The following is a 21,745-nucleotide window of genomic DNA, read 5'->3' as shown; positions in this document are numbered from 1 at the left end:
AGAATCATTTCATGACCTGCCCCTAGTAAGTCTTTTGCTTGCTCCATTAGCTTATATCTGGCATAATAGCCTTTGACCCAGCTGATCTCAATGATGCTAAATAAAACAAGCAGGATGAGCCATTGCTGCTGGTGCCTCCACACTAGCCAGGGAGGATGTGGTACCCACACAGACAGCTTGACAGCATGCTCTGGGCCTTTCTACAGAGGCTAGATTTCAGTCACTATAGGCTTCCCCATCCAGATGATCTGATGCTATGTTTTACTTCTGCAGTGTAATCAGAATCACATCTGTGATCACTATACTTAGCTCAAGAGCATCCTCTACTGGAAAGCCTTATAATAGTAGACAGAAACGTTTTGCCAATGGGTGCAGGCAGTACAGCGAGTTTACAGTTGTTAGAGACATTATTGCTGAATATAGGCCTCTCAGTTTTAACTTTAGAACATCTATGTCGTTTTTAAAGACTATTAGTTTAGTGTTGTAGGTATTACAGGTGTCCTCACAAGACTTGCCTGATCTGGCATCGCGGATTACACAGTTGTAACCCCTTGGACTACTAGACAAACGTGAGACCTGTAAACTCAGACTCTTGAGGCGCTCTGGTAGCTCAGCTGGTGGAGTGGGCACCACATGTACTGAGGCTACTGACACGGCCGGGGTTTGAATCTGAGGCCGTGGCCATATGTTGCATGTTGTCCCCTCTCTCTCTCTGTCTCTCTCTCTCTCTCTCGTCCTTTCCTGGCTTCAGCTACTATCATGAAGTCAGAAAAGCCCAATAAATAGTAATTAAAAAAAACACACCCTTCCTTTATTTCTATGAGACCAGCTGGTGCCCAGCTGCTTTTGCCTCAGAACCACTGGAAGAAGCACAGAGTGCTTAAGTCAGTCTTTTCCCTGTTAAAGCTCGATGTATTTATTGTGTCAGCAGCTGTTTCTTATGTTGTTGCGTGTTATGAAGGCCATCATGGGAGGTTCTTTGTTCAAGTAGTTCCTGATAGGTCAGTAGGAATGGAAATCTCTGCCATAGCAGGCCTACAACCCAACTACAACGGCAATACACTAATTACTATCACATTAAATATTGACCTAATGCAACTTAACTACAGCAGGCACATTACCAGGACCCCCTCAGTGGAATACAGCCCTCACTAATGTTATTAAATACACCTGTGCTTTTTCCAGCCTGCTCTGAAAAAGTTATATTATAAAGCAGCTTGCAAGCTATACAGTCTATGGTCGCAACTGACTACTGGTGTAGTACCGTGTCTGTCCAGAAGAGGGCAGTATTTTAACATAACATGTTTAAAGCAACTGCAGTATGAAGTGACAATTGGAAATGTGGCGATACACTTTCAAAATGATTGCAAAACACTTCAATATGTGACACATGTAAACACATGAAAACACATGCTGCATGACAATAACAGGTCAAATGAAAACAGTTATTTGTTGGAAAATACTTTTTTGTAGGCCGAGTACATTTATATATAAATCTTAGTTGGTAATATATCTGCTGTAGTGTCATAATCTGCAGGTGGTGTGCCCTACAGTGCCCTCTCTCTGGGTTTATTGTCTACATTTGTTATCTAAATTATTGAACACCAAATCTGAAGAATGTCTCACTATGACAGTTGGATCTTTTTTTTAAATTTATATTAAACTTCCAAGACCTCTTATGGGACACACCACACATGATACAAATTGGTTTATAAAGCTTGACTCTTCACTTTACAAGGAGTGTAATAATGTGACATGCAAATCAATCTGAAAAGAAAAATCATGATTTGAGTAGCCCTTTTTCGCCAGTAGATAGCAGTAATGGCTATACAGTTAAGGCAAAGTAAAGCACAGGAGTGTTGCAACTCCACAATGACCAGACTCTGAAAAAACAATGAAATATCCTGTCCTGTTTTACCCCATCCCAACCAGCATGCATATTCAATGATCTGCCTTAAAAAAGTATTTTTCAATCCATTTACTCTACATCCTAAATCGTGATATATGAAGAAGGAGAACCATGTAGCAACTTGATGCCCTCTCAACATTTGTATTATATGCCTACTTCTTGTAGCAGTCACTGTTAATATCAAACCAACAAACCAACAAACAGAAACAGAAGAAAAAAAACGTTTAGAGTAAAAGTGAGGTTTTTTGAAATGACATTTTAATGATTTAACATTGGGTTTATATTCAATTGTTGCTATAAAGGCACAAAATAAGTCACAACCAAACTTTCAGTTATGATACTGTGGGTAAAATATTTAAGGGGAATTTACTTTTTGTTTGTTGTAATAACACCAAAGGGGGAAATGTTCAGGTGTCGGGGTTTACACATGCTGCCATAAGGCTACTGACACTGCAAGTCCCTATAGGGGTAGCAGTGTGTTTTAGTTGGGGGCACTTAGCTGAAGTAAACAGAGAGGGAGGGGAGTGCGCGCGCGAGGCTTTTGGAAGCAGACATACAGACAGCCGACCACTGCGAAAGTGTTGCGCGCGGGACGGACTGGCTGTAGCCCACACCACTCCTCCTCTGTCCGAGGGAAGACCCCCAAAACCTCTGCCGCGATGCGCTGCTCCCACTCATCTCCACCGACAATGTGAAAAAAAACAACAACAGACGGAAACGATTGTCAGATGTTTGAAGTCATCGCCGCTTCATTGTGCTCGAGTGCCGCCTATATCTCCAACAGCATCACACAGTTCACGCAGTTCGGGGCTACAGTAGGCTACTAGGCTGTCCACGGGGATACCTGGTGGGAGATGCGGCAATGTCCCGAGGATTGTGCCCACGCGTAAACTCTCCTTGCGGGTCCGCATGGATTCTGTCCGCGCTCGTGCTTGCGGTGAACGTGATCGGCGCGGACGCGTACAGCTGTCATGAAGTGAGGACCGCTTTCCAGCTGCGGCAGGTCGGGCCGCCGCACCGCGTGCCGGAGACACCTGGCAGAGGTGAGCCAGCGGGTTCTTTTTTTTTTTTTTTGGCACCTCAACAGTGAGGAGCACTTTGGATAAAGCGCACTGCAAAAACGTGCACGGTTCGTTAGCGGATCCGCAGACACATGTCACACATTTAGCTTGAAATACAATGTTAGAGATTTCAGCAATCAGATGTGCAAATCTGTTGAAAAGTTATTAAAATCTACCTCTAGCAGTCTTTTAATTGATGTCCAATGCTTTTAACTATTCTGTGCTTCTGTCAAAAGCACACGTGGGTCCGTCTCCCATAAGCTGCTCTCAAGTGACAGCAAACAGAGTGAAAGGCTGAGAGACAGAGCAGAAATGTTTGTCTCTCCTCATATTAGTCCTGTTAGTTGTTGAGACTAAACAGTGGACCGTTAAGTATCCGTCTGATGTTGGGTATGGGGAATGCTCTTTGGTTATGATGTGTTTCTAAAATGATCTTAAAGTAAGTGAAGTCTGTATGATACTTATGTATTTGGCAGTACCTTTTTGAGTAAATTCCAGGCATCATGTCGGGTCCATTGTCAAAAAACATGTATCATGTGTATTGGTATGGTCCAGGTCTGGGCAATATGACATGCTCAAGACAGCCAGCAGAAAGGCAACATCTCATCCGTCTGGTTTAAAGGGTCAGCGCCTCTTGATGTTCTCCACAATTTGCGGCTTTCACGTGCCACTCTGCTGCTTAGTTATCATGCAAGCGGGCTGTTTGGAGAGATGAAACAATTATTCTGCAGAGTGAGGCTTGCCCTGCGCGTTCGCAAATTGCTGAGACGGCCGTTTCTGAGCAAGAACAAGGCAAAGTGTGATGCAAAGGTCTCGCATGGTTTAATCTCTGTGGATTAAGATGCTGCGTCCACACAGGAGCGAGTGATTGATTTGTAATCTTCAGATCGACTTGCAGAAGTCAGACACCAACCAACTCTTTTTGGCCTCTTTAGCTTCGTGGGGTGGCAAAGGCCCCGAAGTGTCCGCGCTCCTGAGCCCAGGGGCCACAGTTTACTCTTGGCTCCTCTGCTGACAACAGCTCCCAATTGTCTTTTTTGACAGATGTCCGTCAGAGCGATGCTTGGAAGAAACTTCAAATGCCTTGAAGGTTTTGTGGTGTGTGTGCTTTCCTCCCGCACGCTGAGGAGAAGTTATTTTACGAGAATAAACATTGGTTCCAAATCTGTTTTTGGAGGAAAAATGCATTTTGAGAGGGTTTAGGCTTTGGTTCAACTATGCTAGGTTTGCCTGAAAGTATTTTTCTGCAAGCATAGTAAGAGGCTCCATGAATTTCAACTAATTATGTCATGCTTCTCCAACGTGGGGCCATTTTAATTGTCATATGAACACAAGAAATCGAGCTATTCAGTGTGCACCATCATTACGTTCTCTAGCCTTTCTTCTTTACTTTTAGTCTTTTAAACCTATAACTCTCTTTTCCTTTATTGCGAGTCCTTTTAGTCTCAGATTTAAGTGCGTTTTTTCCTGGCAAATCCTCCCATGCCGGTCGATGAGTGCACAGCTATCTACAGTATGTGACCGGCCGGAATCCTTGCAGCAATGGTGTCACATGCGGGTCGGTGGCAGCTTAAGTATCACCCGGTCTGAGTCTGCAAGCTTTAACAGGGAGAGGAGCGACAGACAGCTGAGTGGGAAACATACCCAGAGATGCATCCAAACCATTCGATATGTTTGTTTAGCGGGGTGTCACTACTAGCAACAGAGGACGTCGATTTCACCGCGCGCGGTATAGTTTTTGGGTTCGCTCTTATTAAAAGACAACGGAAGGACCTTGGCTTTTAACTGTCTGCAGAGCGTTGGCAGGAGCTAAATGTGAGAATTTCAGGCTGCAATCGCAGCTGTTGATGAGCTTTTGTATCTGACAGTGAGCAAATAGCAGCATTCATACAGTATGAGTGTGAAGGGTATGCAATAGTCTTTTCCTTTTAATGGCTTCCCCCACCTCCGTATCTTATTTCTGAGGCCCTCTATCTACGTTTTTGTAAAAATGTGGGAGGTATGATCCAGATACATAAATGAGGGCTCTTTGGTCGGAACTATTAATCGATATAAATATTTGTGTTTGTTCAGAAGGTGTGCAGAACTGCGTATTTGTGCACTCTGCTGTCCCGTCCCCTCAGCAGCTAATCAAACATGGCTGTAGCTTCAGTACATTTAGGGCTTCTATCGTATTTCTTGTTTTTATTTGCACTTGTCCCAGAGAGGTTGTTTTGGGTCAGGCGCAATCTTGTCTTCAAAGCGCTGACCAATGGAAGGGGGGGGTGTTGAGAGTGTGAGATGTGGTGTATATGTGTGTGTGTGTGTGTGCGTGTGTGTGTGTGTGTGTGTGTGTGTGTGTACACAATTATGCTACTCTGTTTCGGCTCTCAGATCAAATGCCAATAAAAGCAACTCTTGAAATTTGAAGTGGCAAAACTTCAGCCCTTTTCACAGTCTGATGTTTTTCTTCGGATACAGTGCTGCGTTTCATTCGTGTGTGCTGAACTGATTTCTCGCTAAGCGCCGGAGTGCGGCAGCAGGGAGTTTTAGAGCCAGCCAATTGGACATGATCCTATTCTACGCTACAGATATTTTATTTAACCTTTCTTTTTTTTTTTTTTGGTATCCTACGAAAACATGAAGTGCAACACGTAGTGATAGTGCCTTAAGATTACCAAGAGCTGTAGGAAAATACAGAACTGTAGCAATAGCTCAATGAAAGAATTATTCTCACTCCAAATAAAAGTCCCGTTTGAATTTATTCCTACTCGTAATGTTATTTATTTCCAATTTGATAGATTTCTATTTCCTTGTGTTGAATCATTTCAGACTAGAAGCATTTGCCTTCCAGGCATTAAATGTTTGTTCCCTGGGCCGCACTTTACAAAGAGCGACTTTATCTCCGCGCCAGATTCAGCGTCGAGGGAACTTAGATAATCAGACATGCAGTTGCTTATCCTGTGATTATTCTGAAAGAGTTACGACCGCTTATGTACGGCGGTACGCAGCCAACTGCTCCATATTGAGATTACCGCAGGGTGCTGATATAGCCCTTCAGAGATAGATCATTTTGGAAAGCAGGCAGCTAGCGGTGCTGCTCACGGACGCACTAATCCTCCAGCTGGCTCCTTAGATAATGTCCTCAGATGTGATCAACCTATTTTTCCAGCTCAAGTTTAAAAACTATCTGATCGAGCTTGGCTTCTCTGATCGTGTGTGTCGTATACCACACACGGAGCACTTTGCTGAACCTATTACTCCACTGCCATTCTCTGATACACTCATTCATCAACAGCTCTTTTAAGAGTGAAAGAGAAGGTGTCTCATATCTCGAAATACAAGGCAAGCAGGGTCATGTGTTAATAGCCAGGGAATGGGGAACACGGTGCGTTATCACATGTCGCCACGTCCTTAACCAGCTACAGCATCAAAAGCCTTGGCAAGCTCTCGGAGTTCAGTGGGTTCTTTGATTGGCTGCAGTTAATTTTGATTCTCTTTTTTAACGCCCTTTCTCACTGAGGGAGCAGGCACATGGTGCACACACACCTACCGTACGCCATGCACACTTAAAATCACTGAGCATCTGTGTTTTTCTTTTTCAGCTTATTGAACTGACAAGCACCTCGGATGCTCTCTCTCTCTCTCTCTCTCTCCAGGCCACCCCAAAAACCCTCCAGCCTTACCGGCATTGCCCAATGTCTGAAGCTGATTACTCCGTCTGTGTCGGTCTCTAGTCTCTACGCGGCATCTCTTATTGGATTTCAGCCTTAAGTCTGTCTTGCGTTTCAGTTGATTGCGTGCTACCTTACCCTCCCGGCCTGCTACCGTGGTAGAGGCTGAGGTCAGTAGAGTGCCAAGTATATCCTCTGCAGTACCTCTCCAATAATATTACTGTTTGGAAAAAGATGGACCCTTTTTTTTGCACTCTAGGGATAGAAGTATTCCATGAGAGGGGAGCTTTCTGAGAAGTGTTCAACAGATTATTTTGAATGTTGACAAAATTGCCCTGCCAGTCCGAGGCCCGAGCACCCCGCTGATACGACGCTGCTTCATCGGGTCTGCATCTATCTGCCCACCAGCCCTCCACTTCTCTCCTCTAGTTCTGTCCGACCAACCTCTGCCCTCTTTGCGTGGCTTTGGACCCGGTGCCAATCACTGTCGGCAATACGTGGGCCTGGGGAAGCTAAACATTCCAGTTGAGTTTCAAGGTTGTCCCAAAAAAAATGCAGGTATGCGGCAAAGACCCTTTGAGGTGTGTTTTCATTCAACGCGGTCCATCCAAAACACTGCAAATCTGTATAGAGTAAATATCCCGTATGTTCAGAGGATCTGGCAACTTCAAAGTGGAACCGGCTTCCTGAGGCAGGAGAAGGGCAACTGCATTAATTGCCCACTCTCCAACAAAGTTATTCTTGTTCTCCGAAAAATATCAAAACAGCAGCATCAGGAAACTGCAACCCTCACGGTCATCAACGCATTCCGAATCATAACAAAAATTTCCATACCGTATTGAGGAGACGTGAGCAGTTTATAAATCATTTCATGAGTGCAGGAGTGTTTGAAAAGGAAAGTTTCGACTCAACATCTTCTCTGCAGTATGCTGCATTCAGCTCTGTTACTGTAGCACCGCACATCGAGAATGGCATGTGAGCTAGCGGGGTAATTATACAGTGGTGGAGTTTCTCCGCTTTAGGAGTTTTGACTTGTGCAATGAAGGGCACTGAGGTGTCGCTGAAGGGATTGTGGCTAACAAGGCAAGCCCCCCCGAGCCATGACTTTAATACGGCAAATTGCTCCAGAGGTATTTGTCACCTGAGGACGATTAGGGGAATTAGGATTCAGAGTTGACGTCCAATTTGGAGAGCAAAGTGTGTTACGGTTTAGCCAGGCAGAATGAGTGGCACACACATTGGGCACTAATTACAACGGACCCGTAGAGTTCTGTCCTCTTTGCCCATTGGAGTCTATGTCGAGTCACATTAAAGCCAAGAGTTGTTATTTGGAATCGGATTAAAAGCCACAGCTTGTAGACAAAATAACATGTTATAACAGTTCTTGAGAAACTTAGAAATTTGTAAAATAAGATAAAATCACTGTAACAAATGCTGCTACAAAGGTGCTGACCCTCATATTCTGCCATTGATCTGTTCTCACGTTTTCAGCATATTAAAAACACAGTTATTTTGACCAATGCACCTAAAATGTGGGCACAGGTAGTGTGACCTCGTCAGAAAAAAAGTTATTGCTTAAAGGGACAGTATTTGATTTTGAACTGTACCATAATGACACACCTTAATCCTCACTGGCACAGCTAGCTGCCCGTGCAGGTCCAGCCATTAATTTGATCATTTCTTGGCAAAAACTACAGCATGGTGTTGAAAATGAAAGTGAGAGAGGCCACCATGACACCTGCGTGAAGGAGCTACAGGGTCCCTTAGCTCGGACCGGACGCTACACTCAATAACCTTATGGCAGAGTGGAGAACAAATAAAATCAACTGACAATTTGGGTTGTTTTCCCAGTACGATAACGAATCCAGACATGAAGCCAAATCCATGCAGGAATGTCATAAAAGCAACGAGCTACTCTGAGCCTGAGTCAAGTCAGAGACCATTACAATCAATGCAATCAAACATTTGAACCAGGACCCGAAAACCGCTGTTGAGTCATGGTCCCCGAGCAATTTGACAGAGCTCGAGTAGTTTTGCACAGAACAATGGGGAAAAATTGTCCAGATGTTCAAAACCGATACTGCCTACTACATTTTTGACGAAGATAATCTACACAGATATTTGTTTGTTTTACGTAGTTATCAAACGACCTTTAAAACCCTCAACACCTCAAATACTTTATTTTCATTCAACAAATGAAAGTTTTAGGAGAAGTCAATGCCTTTTACAAGTTGTATGATCGGTGTATACTGAAAACGTACATGGAGTATAATAAACAAGGCAGTCGGATATTAATAGATGTGCCCTACATTGTAGACTTCAATGACTCTCAGAGTCCTTGGAAGACTCCTGGATACATATTTTAGCTCACCCTTCAGGCAGACGCCACTAAAATATATACTGTTTGTAAAAGATTTTTTTTAAAGTGGACTCAGCATTATGTTTGCCGTCGGACAACACAAATAGTGACACGGCTTCTGATGAGTCCAGAACGTGGCGTGGTATATTGGTGACACAGTCGGCCTGTCCTCCCGACTGCTGTGGTGGCTTTAACAGCCAAAGTCTCCCTGAGTATCACTTACTCCACGCAGCTACTCGCAAGGGACGGAGAGGCCAGGCCGGATTCCACCGTGAGTCCCTGGATATTAGTTTCATATCACAGATAACACACAAACACAAAGGAGAGAAAGAGCCAGCCGGGGAGGAGAACAAGGGTCAGGGACAGGGGGGGGGGGGGGGAGAGGACGCACACCAAATATGGTGAAATAACAACATTAAAGCAGAATCAAGACAGTACATCATGCCTTCAACAGGCATCGGATATTTGACAAGTGGCACGCGTTTCCCTTCTAGCCTACAGCTTTACAAGAGCCAAGTTCAGAAAGTATTGGGCTCTAATAAATGACACTTTCATTGAATTTAATTGAAATAGACGAATTTCTATCCAAGTGTTCCATATTAAGACTTAATCTCTATCCTGAGAGGACAGGTTGAGCTCGTTTTTAGGTAATGTGTTTCATGAATCACCTTGTGTGTGCACTTTGTATTTATTGAGTGATTACCAAACTTCCTTTTTTTTTTAGTGGTTTGTGGAAACTTGAACAACATTAATTGTTGGACACTGTAGCTTCTAGAAAAGGCACTTCTGGTTTGTTGTTGCACTTGCCCAGTACAAAGGAGTGGAACTGTGTTCTTGAATTGCTTTTCTTGGTTCTGCATTTGGAGACGTCATGAATAAAACAGATTGGGTTTCTCATTTATATCACACCCATCAATCAAATTTGAAAAAGAGCTCTATTAAGCCTGGTAGGAGAGAGTACAGATGTAAAACAAACGGGTATGGTATTCCTCCGCACACAAAAAACAAACAGGAACAGTGTCAACAGGGAAACGGCGTCGACAGGGACACGGTGTCAAACGTAAAAAGTGGAACCGCTACAGAGATGGAGATAATGAGCTGTAAGGGGCAGGACAGCCAGTTATGACTTCACTCGCCTGGCTCTGGGATGGGAACAAATGGAGCCTCGCTGGGTAATTAAGAGACACCCAGGCCTCACTGGGATATGCCAGGCAAACGGGAGAGAGGCAGCAGAAAGGGAAAGAGGGATTGAGAATGCAACCCTATTGTGTTTCATGGAGGGATTTGGACAGTGAGGCACTGGTCTTGCGGTCTGTCCTAAGGCCATGCTTTAGGCTCCGGTTACAACACCTGCCTCCAGCCACCCCGTCCAGCCCCCCCCCCGTCCAGCCCGACCCCCTCCCGCTGTAAAATGAGTTATCATATCAGGCTTTTGCATTATGGAAATGTCCCTGTGCAAGGAAAATGTGTGGGAAAGAACCATTTTTTTCAATAGGCCACGCTAATTGTGAGCAGTCCCGGTGATGTCATGACAGTGTTTATATGTGTAGCGAGGGTGAGGAGCAGGTGACACTGGCAGGACGGGGCGGACTCGGTTTCCGCTGATGTAATTGTGCCTGATTGAGCGGTTCATTGGATCATAGTGTTTGCAGTTAGGTCATTGCCTTCATGTGGTTGTCCTGAGCTGCAGTCTTATAATGACCGTCTAGTTCTAGAGGTGATTTCATACAGATTACTGTGTGTGTGTGTGTGTGTGTGTGTGTGTGCGCTTGTGTAAGTGACAGTAAATTTTTATTATGGGACATGCATGTACACATGTATGTTTTGACGGCGTGTGCAATCGAACGAGCCAAAGATATTTATGTATTCAGCAGAGACAGGTCTTAGGTTTACTTTCTCACCCTCCCATGGTGGCTCCTCTGTCTCCCAATGGAGTTACGGCCCGTCTATCTATGTGCATACTCAGGACACTATACATATACTCACACATATTTGCAGAGCACCGTGTAGAATCATATATCTGCCTCACAGGATAAAAGACGTCATCTTATCCCATCCAAACGAAAGACACCGTACTTCTCCTGAGCTTCCGTTTCCTTTAATATGCTTCTGATATGTGTTGCCTCTGACTTGAAAATAAAAAAGACAGACAAATCAAAAAGATAATTAATCGTAAGTCCGTTTCTGCTTGACTTTCCTAGATGTGGATCTGTTGGTTTGTAAGCACCAGGGTCCCTCGTGCTGCACCCGGAAGATGGAGGAGAGCTACCAGCTGGCTGTGAAAAGGGAAACCCTCCACAACATTCAGTCCTACAGCTACGAGCTGGAGCACCTCATCTCCGGCCACTCGGATGCCTTCCAGGGTAAGTGCTGGGACTCGAGGGGGCCAGGCTCTTTTAAAAAAAAAAACTTGACCCAGCTTCATGCTGACCTGAACCTGAACTTGTGCGCCCGTTTTGAATCCAAATGCAGCAATAAAAAAAAATTAAAAAACATTTGCGCTTGTTTTCTTTATTCCAAAGAATATTTATTTGTCCAGTGTTTGGTGGGGAAAAAAAAGTTCCCCCAGGGCCACGGAAGCTGGCGTGCAGGCAAATGTGCAGTCAGGAACTGGGCAGGCCCCCCCCCCCCCCCCCTTCTTCTGTGGGTTTGGCAGCAAAAGAGCTGTGAAGAGGGATCACTGAGGGTAAGCGGGGGGAAAAAGAGGGTACAGAGGCCTTTTACTCAGACTCTAGCATTTGGTGGATGATGGTCTGCTTTGTCATTATCGAATCCTGCTCTCAGGACAAAACAATTACTGGAACCCTTGAACAAATCACAGTAGTTTTGGGAAGTGAAAGAATGCACAGTAATTTGTTTTGTTTGTTTGCTTGGTTTGTATTTTTGGGTGTATTCTTATTTTTTTTGTCGCAATGCCTCTTTGGTAGCCTGGTCAGTTCAGATGTCTGAGTTCCGGATAAACAAAGCCCTGCTGTAGATACAAAGCCTGTTTGACTGGGTCTTTTGCCTGCCAAAGGGTTTTGTACTACGCCCAGCTGAATCAAGCCGTGCACTAGTCGCCCAAGCTTGTCCTTCCTCTTCCCCTAGTGATTGCAGTGTCGTTTCAAATTATAGAATTTCCGAAATAGACCCAAGTTCTCCCTCCCGTAAAACCTCCAAACACCATCCCACAGGGTAGGAGACCTGCTTTGGACAGTTTTTAAGCGTTACAGGAATTTTTGGTACCATGCAATTAGTTTTATAAGACAATGGACTGCTTGGACGCCATGTTGGTTAAGTCCCGCTTTAAGATGGATGTGGATGTCGCATGGTATGTGAACAAATGATGTAATAGAGAATGAAACGGGTTAGTAGAACAGTCATGGAAACAATAAGGTTACGGTTGTGTTTGAACTCTAAATGTCATCTGGACAGTATATATTACTGTCACATACTGTTTAACGCTCTAGAACACCGCCGCCATATTCAATTCCAGTGGCGTCAAACATTACAAGCAGTTACATGAATAGAAGTAGCCGTGTTTGAATCGTGCTCCTGGTATGTGTCCTTTTCATCATCGTTAAGATCTTTCCCTTCTTACCTTATGTCTGAGCCCGTCTGGAGAACGAAGATCAGGTGTTCCACATATCCAGAAAAGGCCACGGTGGAAAAATAACAATGGAATAACAATGGGAACTGGAGTACGGTGGTGCCGAAAATGATGATGTCACCATCCCTCAATTTACAAGGCCTTCTAAGGACAGTCTCTGTGCTGTCTGAGCGCCTCAAGTGGAATGTGAAGTAGCAAGTGGCTCATATACCGCATGAAGTAATGAGAATATGATTTTGGCCGATGCCCTCGGTGCCGTTATTCACACGCTGGATGGTGGAAAATTGTTTTGTGGGCAGCTTTCTTCTCCTGCGCCTTTTTTTTTTTTGTTCGTACAGTATCTATCCAATTGCACCACATACAGTTCACCGCTGAGCCAGTTGTCTGGAAAACTCTGCTCTTCTGTTGCTAATCATCTATTTGGTAACCCTCTCATGATGTGGCCACTGTTTTCTCTACAGCTTTCTATCTGTCTGTCGTTCAACTCAAACAAAGTCCGATCTGTCTGCGCTGTAGCTCCTCAGCTCCAAATCACTCCCGCTGGTGGACAAAGTTTAGCCAAAAGGACGAGACCATTCGAAAGGAGATGGTGTGTGTGTTTAAGGAGTGTGTCCGCGTGCGTGTGTGTGAGTGTTTTCCTTGGCCTGCCTTTGTTTTGACAGGCCTAAAGGCCCTACTGTGCTTTGTCATGTGTGGGAGTTGCCATGTCATGAGTGTGACCCCATAAACACAGACCACATTTCTGAAAGAATAGTTTTTTCCCGCAAAACGTTCCTGATACTGTATTAATATATGAAGGAACCGGTTCAATTGTGGGCTGCAAAAAACAAAAGTGTACAGCACCGATAATCTTTTGGGATTCTCCAGAGATAGCCGTCCATTTTTACCCTGCCACTGCCACGCCTTAAATCACGCTAGCAGGTTACATCTTTTTGCATAACAACCCCCTTCCCCGTAGCATACCTTCTTCTTCATCTTCCCTCCTTTCAACTTTCCTAAAACCCACACAGCCAGCCCCCCCCCCCCCCCCCCCCCCCCCCTTAGATCTCCTCTCTCAACCCCAACACGCAAACAGGCTGATTCTCCTAATCCATGCCGTATGTTGATAGGTAGTGACTACTGGTAGGTGTCAACCACAGAGCCCAAGCTCGGCCAGCTTAGCACTGGACCGCGCTCGCCAATCTGGAGTAATCTTAGTAGCTGGACACCTCTCTGTGGCCTCCTGATTGGCCGAGAGAAAGTCGAACAGATGGACCGGTCACTTGAATCTTTGTATGTCTGATTGGCTCTGCTACTAGTTGATCTGAGGAGCTGGAGCCTTGCTTTTAGTTAGCTCCAATATGCCCTCACATAAATGACTTGTTCAGTCAAACAGCGGCCGCTTGTTGGCAAATTGTTGTGCAGGCAATCCAATTTGCTTGCGTGTGCGTGCACATGACAGGTGGGAGTGATGAGTAAATATCTGGGTATAGTATACTCGCGCTGCTGGGGAGCAGATGTCAAGAAAACGCTGACACATTTGATCACGAGTGTCACCGATATGAGGGGGACCTGGCCCACAGCTAAAGGCCATGACATCTGTGTTTGTGTGAGTGCGTGTGTGTGTCTGTGTAATGTGGGTGTTCGAGCATTTTGATTAGTCTGTGTCTGTGTGTGTGTGTGTGTGTGTGTGTGTGTGTGTGTGTGTGTGTGTGTGTGTGTGTGTGTGTGTGTGTGTGTGTGTGTGTGCATACATGTGTTCCCGAAGACGTGAGCACGTACAATATTTACCACCCTGGCGAGTCACCATGACCACCTCGGGGCTCAAGTTGTCCTCGCGGGAGTTGACAAATACTTTTCAGAGAGATGTATTCTGCTGGCCTAGATAGCTCTCTATCATCGATGAAAGTGCAGCGCATCGAACGTTTCAGGTGTCCTTCAATGGGGAGGGACGGGGTTTCATTTGAGAAGGAGCGACGGCCCCCCCCCCCCCCTCCTCAATCCCTCTAGGCACAGAGAGACAGACAAGGATTTCTAGCCTCAAGCCTTATTGTTCGTAAGCCACCCCAGATGAAACTGTTTTGCAAATTCCTCCGCTGTCTTCTCTTTCACTGCCAGGGCCGATCTTCCTGGGTGGCTTACACAGCACACCCTGCGTAAAGGCAACTGTCTTCATTATGAAAATGCTGATGATTTATGTGTGTTTTTTTTTTTGTGGGCACGTGTGTCTGCATGCTTACTAAAACACAGTGATAGGGACGATGAATGGCTCGGCTGCGGCGGCTTCGTCTTCATTATTTTTATCAGACACAAATCCCTCTATCTATATTGCGATCTCTCACTTATTTTTGCTTGTGATCTTTTTTTTTTTTAGCCTCGTCCTCTCTCACATCATTATCGTTTTCTTCTCTCTCTCTCTCTCACTTCGTGTCTGCGTGTTATTTCTTTTTTTTTTTTTTCTGTGCAGATGTTTTGACCGACAGGGTTATTGCTCTAGAGGCTGTCGCTTGGACACAGGATGACATCGCGCTGCACCATGAGCTCATGCTCAAATTAGGGAGGATATCCGGAATCCATCCCGACACGTCTCATTTAATCATACAGGGTGGAGGTAGAAAGTGTTTATGGACCTAATAACGAGGGTGAATATATTGCGTATTTGAGTGTGTACGTGTGTGTGTGTCCTGAGCGTGTTTGTGATTTATCTACGCCTCTCGAGTCTCCTGAGCAGACATGACACATGAAGGCAGGATGTGTATTCCTCAGAATTTGCAGGACTCGCTGGGGAAAGGGGGGGGGGGGGGGGGGGGGGGGGGAGGGGGGAAAAGCTCAAAGCCTCTCACAGTCATAAAGTCACACTCAAAGCTTCCCTAATTACCTCAGCTTTTCATCTGCCCCCCGACATCAGCATGAATATGTGAGAATCCAGAGAAGAAGGGAGTTGGGCCTGGAGAGACGGAAACAGAAAAAATGAGGCGGAGGGAGGGCTTGTGGTTATAGGAAAAACTTCAGTGCGCACAGGTGTGTTTGAGTATAGTTCTATCAGGTGTGTGTGTGTGTGTGTGCCTTTAAAGAATGTGCAATAAACAGGTTTGTTGCCCTGTATATATTCACTGTGTACCGCTGCACTCCCTCTTTCTCCCTCTCCGTCTCTCTCTCTGTCTGTGGTCCATGCTCGGCCAGCATCGGTTGCTCAACAAGAGCATGCTGGGTCTTTGGTGGGCACATGTGCGCTGCAGGGAACCCTCACGTCTCACAATTAACCCCGGCCGGAGTGCGCTCCGCAGATTATACACCATAAACACAAAAATACATCTCCGTCTTCTTCTTCGCCCCCGAAAGTCTGCCCTCATTTTTCTACGTCGTTGTTATTTGGCTCTTCCTCACCAACCACCCATGCTCCCCTAACATTGCGTCCTGAAGGCTAAACAAACACGAGGTCTGTGTAGATTAGCTTGCCGCTTGCCGCCAGCCACCACGGCACATCACTTGACGTGGCGTGAAATGAAACTGAGATAAATATCTCTTTATTTCTCGCCAACACCGTCTCTTCCCTCACGGGATGACTTTCTGACCCTACTTTGCAAACACTATTTCCGATGCTGCCCTTCAGCTAGCCTCAACAAGCGCTCTCGGTGTAGACTAAGCTCCATCAGTCTCCGCTGCGATCGTATGAGCACAATAAGCTTGATGGAAGTTTCTTGGTAATCAGACAAAGTCGCGTCTCCCGGGGCTTGTTCTCTGTCCAAGAGAATTTGGCTTTTCTGGAACACAATCTGTCTGCCTGGCTGATGGGATTTGTGCTCTACCGCCGCTGATTGGTCCAGCCCGGCCTGTTCCTGTGTCCTGTCTGAGCCTGCTGCACCCGTCCTTCCCAGAATGATCCCACAAGCCATAAAGTGTGTGTGTGTGTGTAAGTTTGAGATATAGATCTTTGTGTGCACGCATCTCTGTGGAAAGCAGCTGGCAGTAAAAATCGTCATCATAAAATGTCTCATAACCAACAGAATTGACAGACTCCTTCCCTTTTTGGTGTAATTGTCACACATCTACCTTTTTGTGCAGTTTTAACGAATGCGATGTTGTCAAGGCAAAGGATTTAATAAGGAAATAAGGTCATGCTGAGAGTAATAGTGGAAGTGTTGTTCATGAGCGTGAGGGAGAGGGGGGCGTGCACGTCCGAAAACTGGCCAGACTTGCGTGTCTGTGAGGGAGAGCCTTTGGGAGATCAGGGTGTGTAGTTAATATGTGCTTCTGATGCATAAGTGGATGAGCGCCGCGACGTACAGGTTTATGGGACTCACGCTGTTACTTTCGGCCCAAAGCACGCCCGGGAGTTGGCTCTCCGTCTCCCGTCTCTCACCTCCGACTCACTTCATCACTCCCCCTCGTTCAAGTCGGCCCTCTCTCCTCATTATACGCCCTGTGCCGGACACTCCTCTGCTTCCTCTCCTTCTTCCTCCTCGCCTCTATGGCTCCTAGCACACCATTAAGGAGTCCCCACGGCAGGCTCTAGTCACCGATCCCACAGTCGTTCATCCGTTGTGTTCCAGAGAAGGAGGTACAAGAAAATGAGAGAAAAACGGAACAGACAAAAAGAAAAGTTCTGACCCTGTCCAGCCGTGTCCTGTTTGTATGATCCGTGATGGATTATGATATCTGCTGTATCGTCTGCCAAAATGAACAGGCATGGGTCTGCTCTTAAATCAACCACAACGCAGTCAAACTCAGTCACCGGCAAACTCTGGAACTAATGATGGACTTTGTCCTTCACCAATATTGTTATACGTTTATCTTGATTATTTAGCATTTCAGCCCACAAAATGGATTGAAGCGTTTTTTTTGTGTTGTTTTCAATGGCATAAGGATAATGGCTCAGGCTTTATCAAAATGTAGTTTTGGCTCATAATTGAAACGATGCATAAGTGACCCTTCGTATGTTTGATTCATAATAAAGCTGAAATATTTCTTTTCCTTTCCCTTTTTCATGATAACCTGGTGCCCAGTCTCTTTCTCAGTTTCCACTTATATAACGGCTTATTACCTTCACAAGGCTTTTTTTATTCATCACGAAACCACAGGCAGTTAGTCATCAATGTAGCCTGGTTTGGGAGAAAACGCCTGCATTCTTTTAGATTCACTTGTTAATGTTCCAGTCAGAATAATAGTTGGAGTCTACTTTTTATTCATATTCTTTTCTTCTTTTTTTTTCTCCAATCTGCAGATCAAAACAATATTTCACAACTAAATCTCTGGATTTAACCATAGCAGTCATTGTAAGATGTGAAAAAGGGTATGAACGTACATGCGCAGTAATGCTGCATTCAAGAGTCAGAACGCTCCTACTTGTTGGTTTTGTTGTGGCTCTATATGAGTGCAAACACTTTTCTGTGTTCGACACTCTGCTGCTCCTTAGCACTACACTATATCAAAAGAGACACTGTGATTTACACACCAATAAACATAAGAGCAATGGGGGGTCGCTATAGGCCTGTGGCCCCCTTAATGCCAAGGACCAGAGGTGCTGTCCATCAGCCTGTCAACAGTCTGCCTTCCACATCTCCCCTTTATGGCATGAGCCATTTGAACAACCCTCCCTCCCTCAGCCCCCGTGCTCTGTCTCCTCTGTCCCCGTCCTTCTCTCGTCCGCTCATTCCCCTGCCTTCGATCATGTTTCCCTACTTTGGCCAGAGCAGTGATCACCCCCCCGCCCCCCCCCTCCCCTCCTGCCCAATCTCCACCGCCACTCCTACCCCCATGCCACGTTATAGCCTAGTGCACCCGAACGCCCCTGGCATCTGTGGAATTGTTTATGTTTCAGAGTTTTGATATAGCTGGGCTGTCCTTTTTAATTTACACACACACGCACGCGCACACACACACACACACACACACACACACACACACACACACACACTCCCCCTCACACTCCCCCTCATGTCCCTCTCTCAAGCTCATTATCCCACCTGTTAGCCCCCTGATAGGGCAAGACAAGCAAATTAGGATTTGGGGGGGGGGGGGGGCAGGGTTTGCAAAAATTTGTGTGGGGTTAGGCTTGTGGAGTCGCAGTGTTTTTGGCAGGAGTTCTTGCCGGTCAAGTTTGCGTGAACAGCATGTCTGCGCTTGTTGTCTGACAGATGAGTCATGCTCCCACTTTAGACGTTAGACGTATGATTTTACCCCACAAGTATGATGAATCGACCGGAGATGCACGATACCGATATCGGGTATCGGTGACTATAGGCTGAACTGCTATCGGATGCCATTATTATAATAAATAACAATCCAGCACATTTATATATATATATATATATATATATATATATATATATTCATTAGTTACATTATGTTTAACAATGTTAAGAAAGCAATGCGAAAGTCAAGCCAGATGTTGCCTTACACATAAAAGAATGATCCCAGTCTCTTCCTCACAGTGAGACGTACAGCTTATTAATTAAACACTGGTATCGAATCGGTGCTCGGTATCGGCCAATATCCAAAGCCCAGGTATCGTATCGGGACTGGAAAAAGTCTGATCGGTGCATCCTTGGAATCAACAGATTGATTCATTGACTTATTAATCAACAGATTGATTCATTGACTTATTAATAGTTTATTCCCATTAAACTGTTGCCTGAAAGGTTAGAGGCTGGGAGATTGTATGACATTGCAGCCCTCCCCTGTAACCAAAGATGACCAGCGCCGGGTGTGAGTTTGCCCTATGTACAGTATTTCTACTAATTAAAACAAGGATATGTAATCTACACGTGTCGCTGTGTCATATATCTGTGTGGTGACCTGTCTGAAACCCAAGCCTGTGGCAGGATTAAAATGCTTCGCCTGAGAAAATGGCTGATGAGGTCCAGTAAGGACTGATTGCCAAGATAGGAAGGGGCCCACGGCCTCTTGGTATGAGAACAGTGTCTGCTACCTCATTTATCACAATATTACCCCGCGTCTTCGAGCACGCACATGTGCCCGCCGCACCTCCGCGGGCCGACATGCACGCACTTAAAAATACAGACATACTGTACATGTACTCTTACTTCCACTTGTTAAAAGGTGCGGTCTTACTTAGGACACAGAAACAGTCAAACCCTGTAAATTCGTTTTATGCAACTGGTGTAAGACGGGAAAAGTCCCAGGGCCACACATGATCAATTTAAATTCTTTCAATGTAATTTTTTTTAATTTTTTGAATATATATATACTATATATATATATATATATATATAGAGAGAGAGAGAGAGAGAGAGAGAGAGAGAGAGAGAGAATAAGACAAGGCCAGTGTGTCTTTGTGTCTTTTTTGATACCACCACCACAAAGAGGCCCAAAAGTCGGACATTTTTAAGTGTTAGTCACACGGGCTTTAAATATTTATCAACAAATAACTTTCTATCGCAACAAGTACCACTCTTACTGCTGTAGAACTACGACTACTACTAATCACACAGTACAATCTGTTTGTCCAACCCTTGTAGACACCCTTGCCATGTTGATCTGATGATGGCCGCCTGGTGCCACATGTCTCTGCTGAGATTCGGTAACCCAGCATTGTTGCCTTGGACTTAAATACCATGCTCTGGTTCTCTCAGTTAAGCACACACACACGCATACGTGCATCTCTCTCAGTGTGAGAGTGGCCCGAGAAAACCAGGGGGCCGCTGGGTAGCAATGGCGAAAAAACACTAGAGCTGGAGACTTAAATCACAGAGCTTGCCGCCGCGCTTATTTTGACTCCGTTATTGTGGAAGCTTCACCATGGTGACTAATTGTGCCAGTAAAACACTGGGTTGCCATGCAGGATGTAAAGTGGAAATAAGTTCTTATGACCCGGTGATCTCAGAGACTTGGCTTTGGCATAGCATTGGTGGAAAGATATGGTATAATACCCCGTCCCAAAGTCGTAATTCATACTCATACATAGGCCTCGTCTGCTTTGACGCTGTTGCTTTTTTAATCCGTTTGACACCTTGTTTATTCCGAGCAGAGAGTGTGTCACATCAGCGCCGCAGACGAAGCCGGCCTGTTCATTTAGTCCCGTATAGTTAGCTTGACAAATTACGTGTTTGAATTTCATAGTTTTTTAGGACTTCCGTGGGAAATTAAAGTGAATTGCTTCATGCAACATAGCCTCAGTCCATCAGGACTTCATTTCCCAAGAGGCTTGCCGATGGGAGTGTACGTGACACGGTAATGATAGCCACCCACGACTGCGTGTCGAGTCCAGATTCAGACACTGTGGTCAGCCAGAACAATCAAACTCATTTGACTATCATGCGATGGTAGTTAAGGACTTAAAAAGCTGCTGGTTTCTTGTTTTTTTTGTTATCACCCTGCTTCCCAGTACTGGAAAGTGCAGAAAAAAAAACCCCCACAGCGACTGTTCTGGATTCATCACACAATGAGAAACCGGATACATTTGAGTGTGGGAGAGAACTTGATGGAGAACAGAAAATAACTGATGAATGAAACAGGGGATCCAGCTTTTTTGTTTGTCAGAGGAAGTGTGGAGAGGACGAAAGGTGGACTCTTGTCCTACATTCAGTATATTCAGAGGAAGACGTGTTTGAAGTTACAGCCATGGAGAGACAAGGAAGTTCTCCGGACCCAGAGGCCAAATGAATCCAGATGTCCGAGCATGTTCACAAGGTGGAGTCCACTTGTACAGTAGTTGTTTTTCCTTGTTCAAAGGTTCTTCGGTCGCTTCTTTTTATTCCTTTTTTCCTGGCGGTCTCCCACTCTCTCTCCCCCCCCCCCCCAACCTTTTTTTTTTTTCTTTCCTCTTTCGTGTTCTCGCTCTGTGTCACTCTCTTGGCAAATAAAAATACAATTTTTTAACAAGTACGGAATGTCTTAAAGATTTTATGATCCCGTCAGAAACCCTTTGAAATATGTGCATCCAGTAATGGTGCTCTGGAGAAGAATAACACAGAACTTTTTAATTTCTTTTTATTTGCCTCCTTTTTTTTTGTAGTCTAGTTTCCCCCCCCCCCCCCCCCCCCCCCCCCCCCCCCCCCCTCCACCACCACCACATCTCACAGAGAGTAAGATTAAACCGTGGTATTTCTGAGCATGATCATCTTTATAATAACATTATGTAATGCCGTGTAACCTTAGCCTGTGGGTACATCTTGTGGTGTAAATGTCTGACTGGCAGGCGAGCAGGCCTCAGACCTCACACTGGTACCCACT

The 21,745-nt window shown here is 45.2% G+C and overlaps 1 protein-coding gene across 2 annotated transcripts in view; it reads left to right on the top strand.

The window, feature by feature from the left end:
* The first annotated feature begins 2,534 nt into the window (after nucleotides 1-2,534).
* The window catches only part of gpc5c (glypican 5c), an 87,339-nt gene continuing 68,128 nt past the window's right edge, over nucleotides 2,535-21,745 (top strand). For both annotated transcript variants that reach the window (XM_079172697.1, XM_079172696.1), the window contains exons 1-2: nucleotides 2,535-2,952; nucleotides 11,184-11,345. In XM_079172697.1, coding sequence (XP_079028823.1) covers nucleotides 2,772-2,952; nucleotides 11,184-11,345 — 343 coding nt within the window. In that variant the 5' untranslated portion in view covers nucleotides 2,535-2,771. The remainder of the gene's footprint in view (nucleotides 2,953-11,183; nucleotides 11,346-21,745) is intronic.

This window comes from Pholis gunnellus (assembly GCF_910591455.1).
Source record: "Pholis gunnellus genome assembly, chromosome: 14".
NCBI lineage: Eukaryota > Metazoa > Chordata > Actinopteri > Perciformes > Pholidae > Pholis > Pholis gunnellus.
This window is presented reverse-complemented; position numbering and strand designations above follow the sequence as displayed.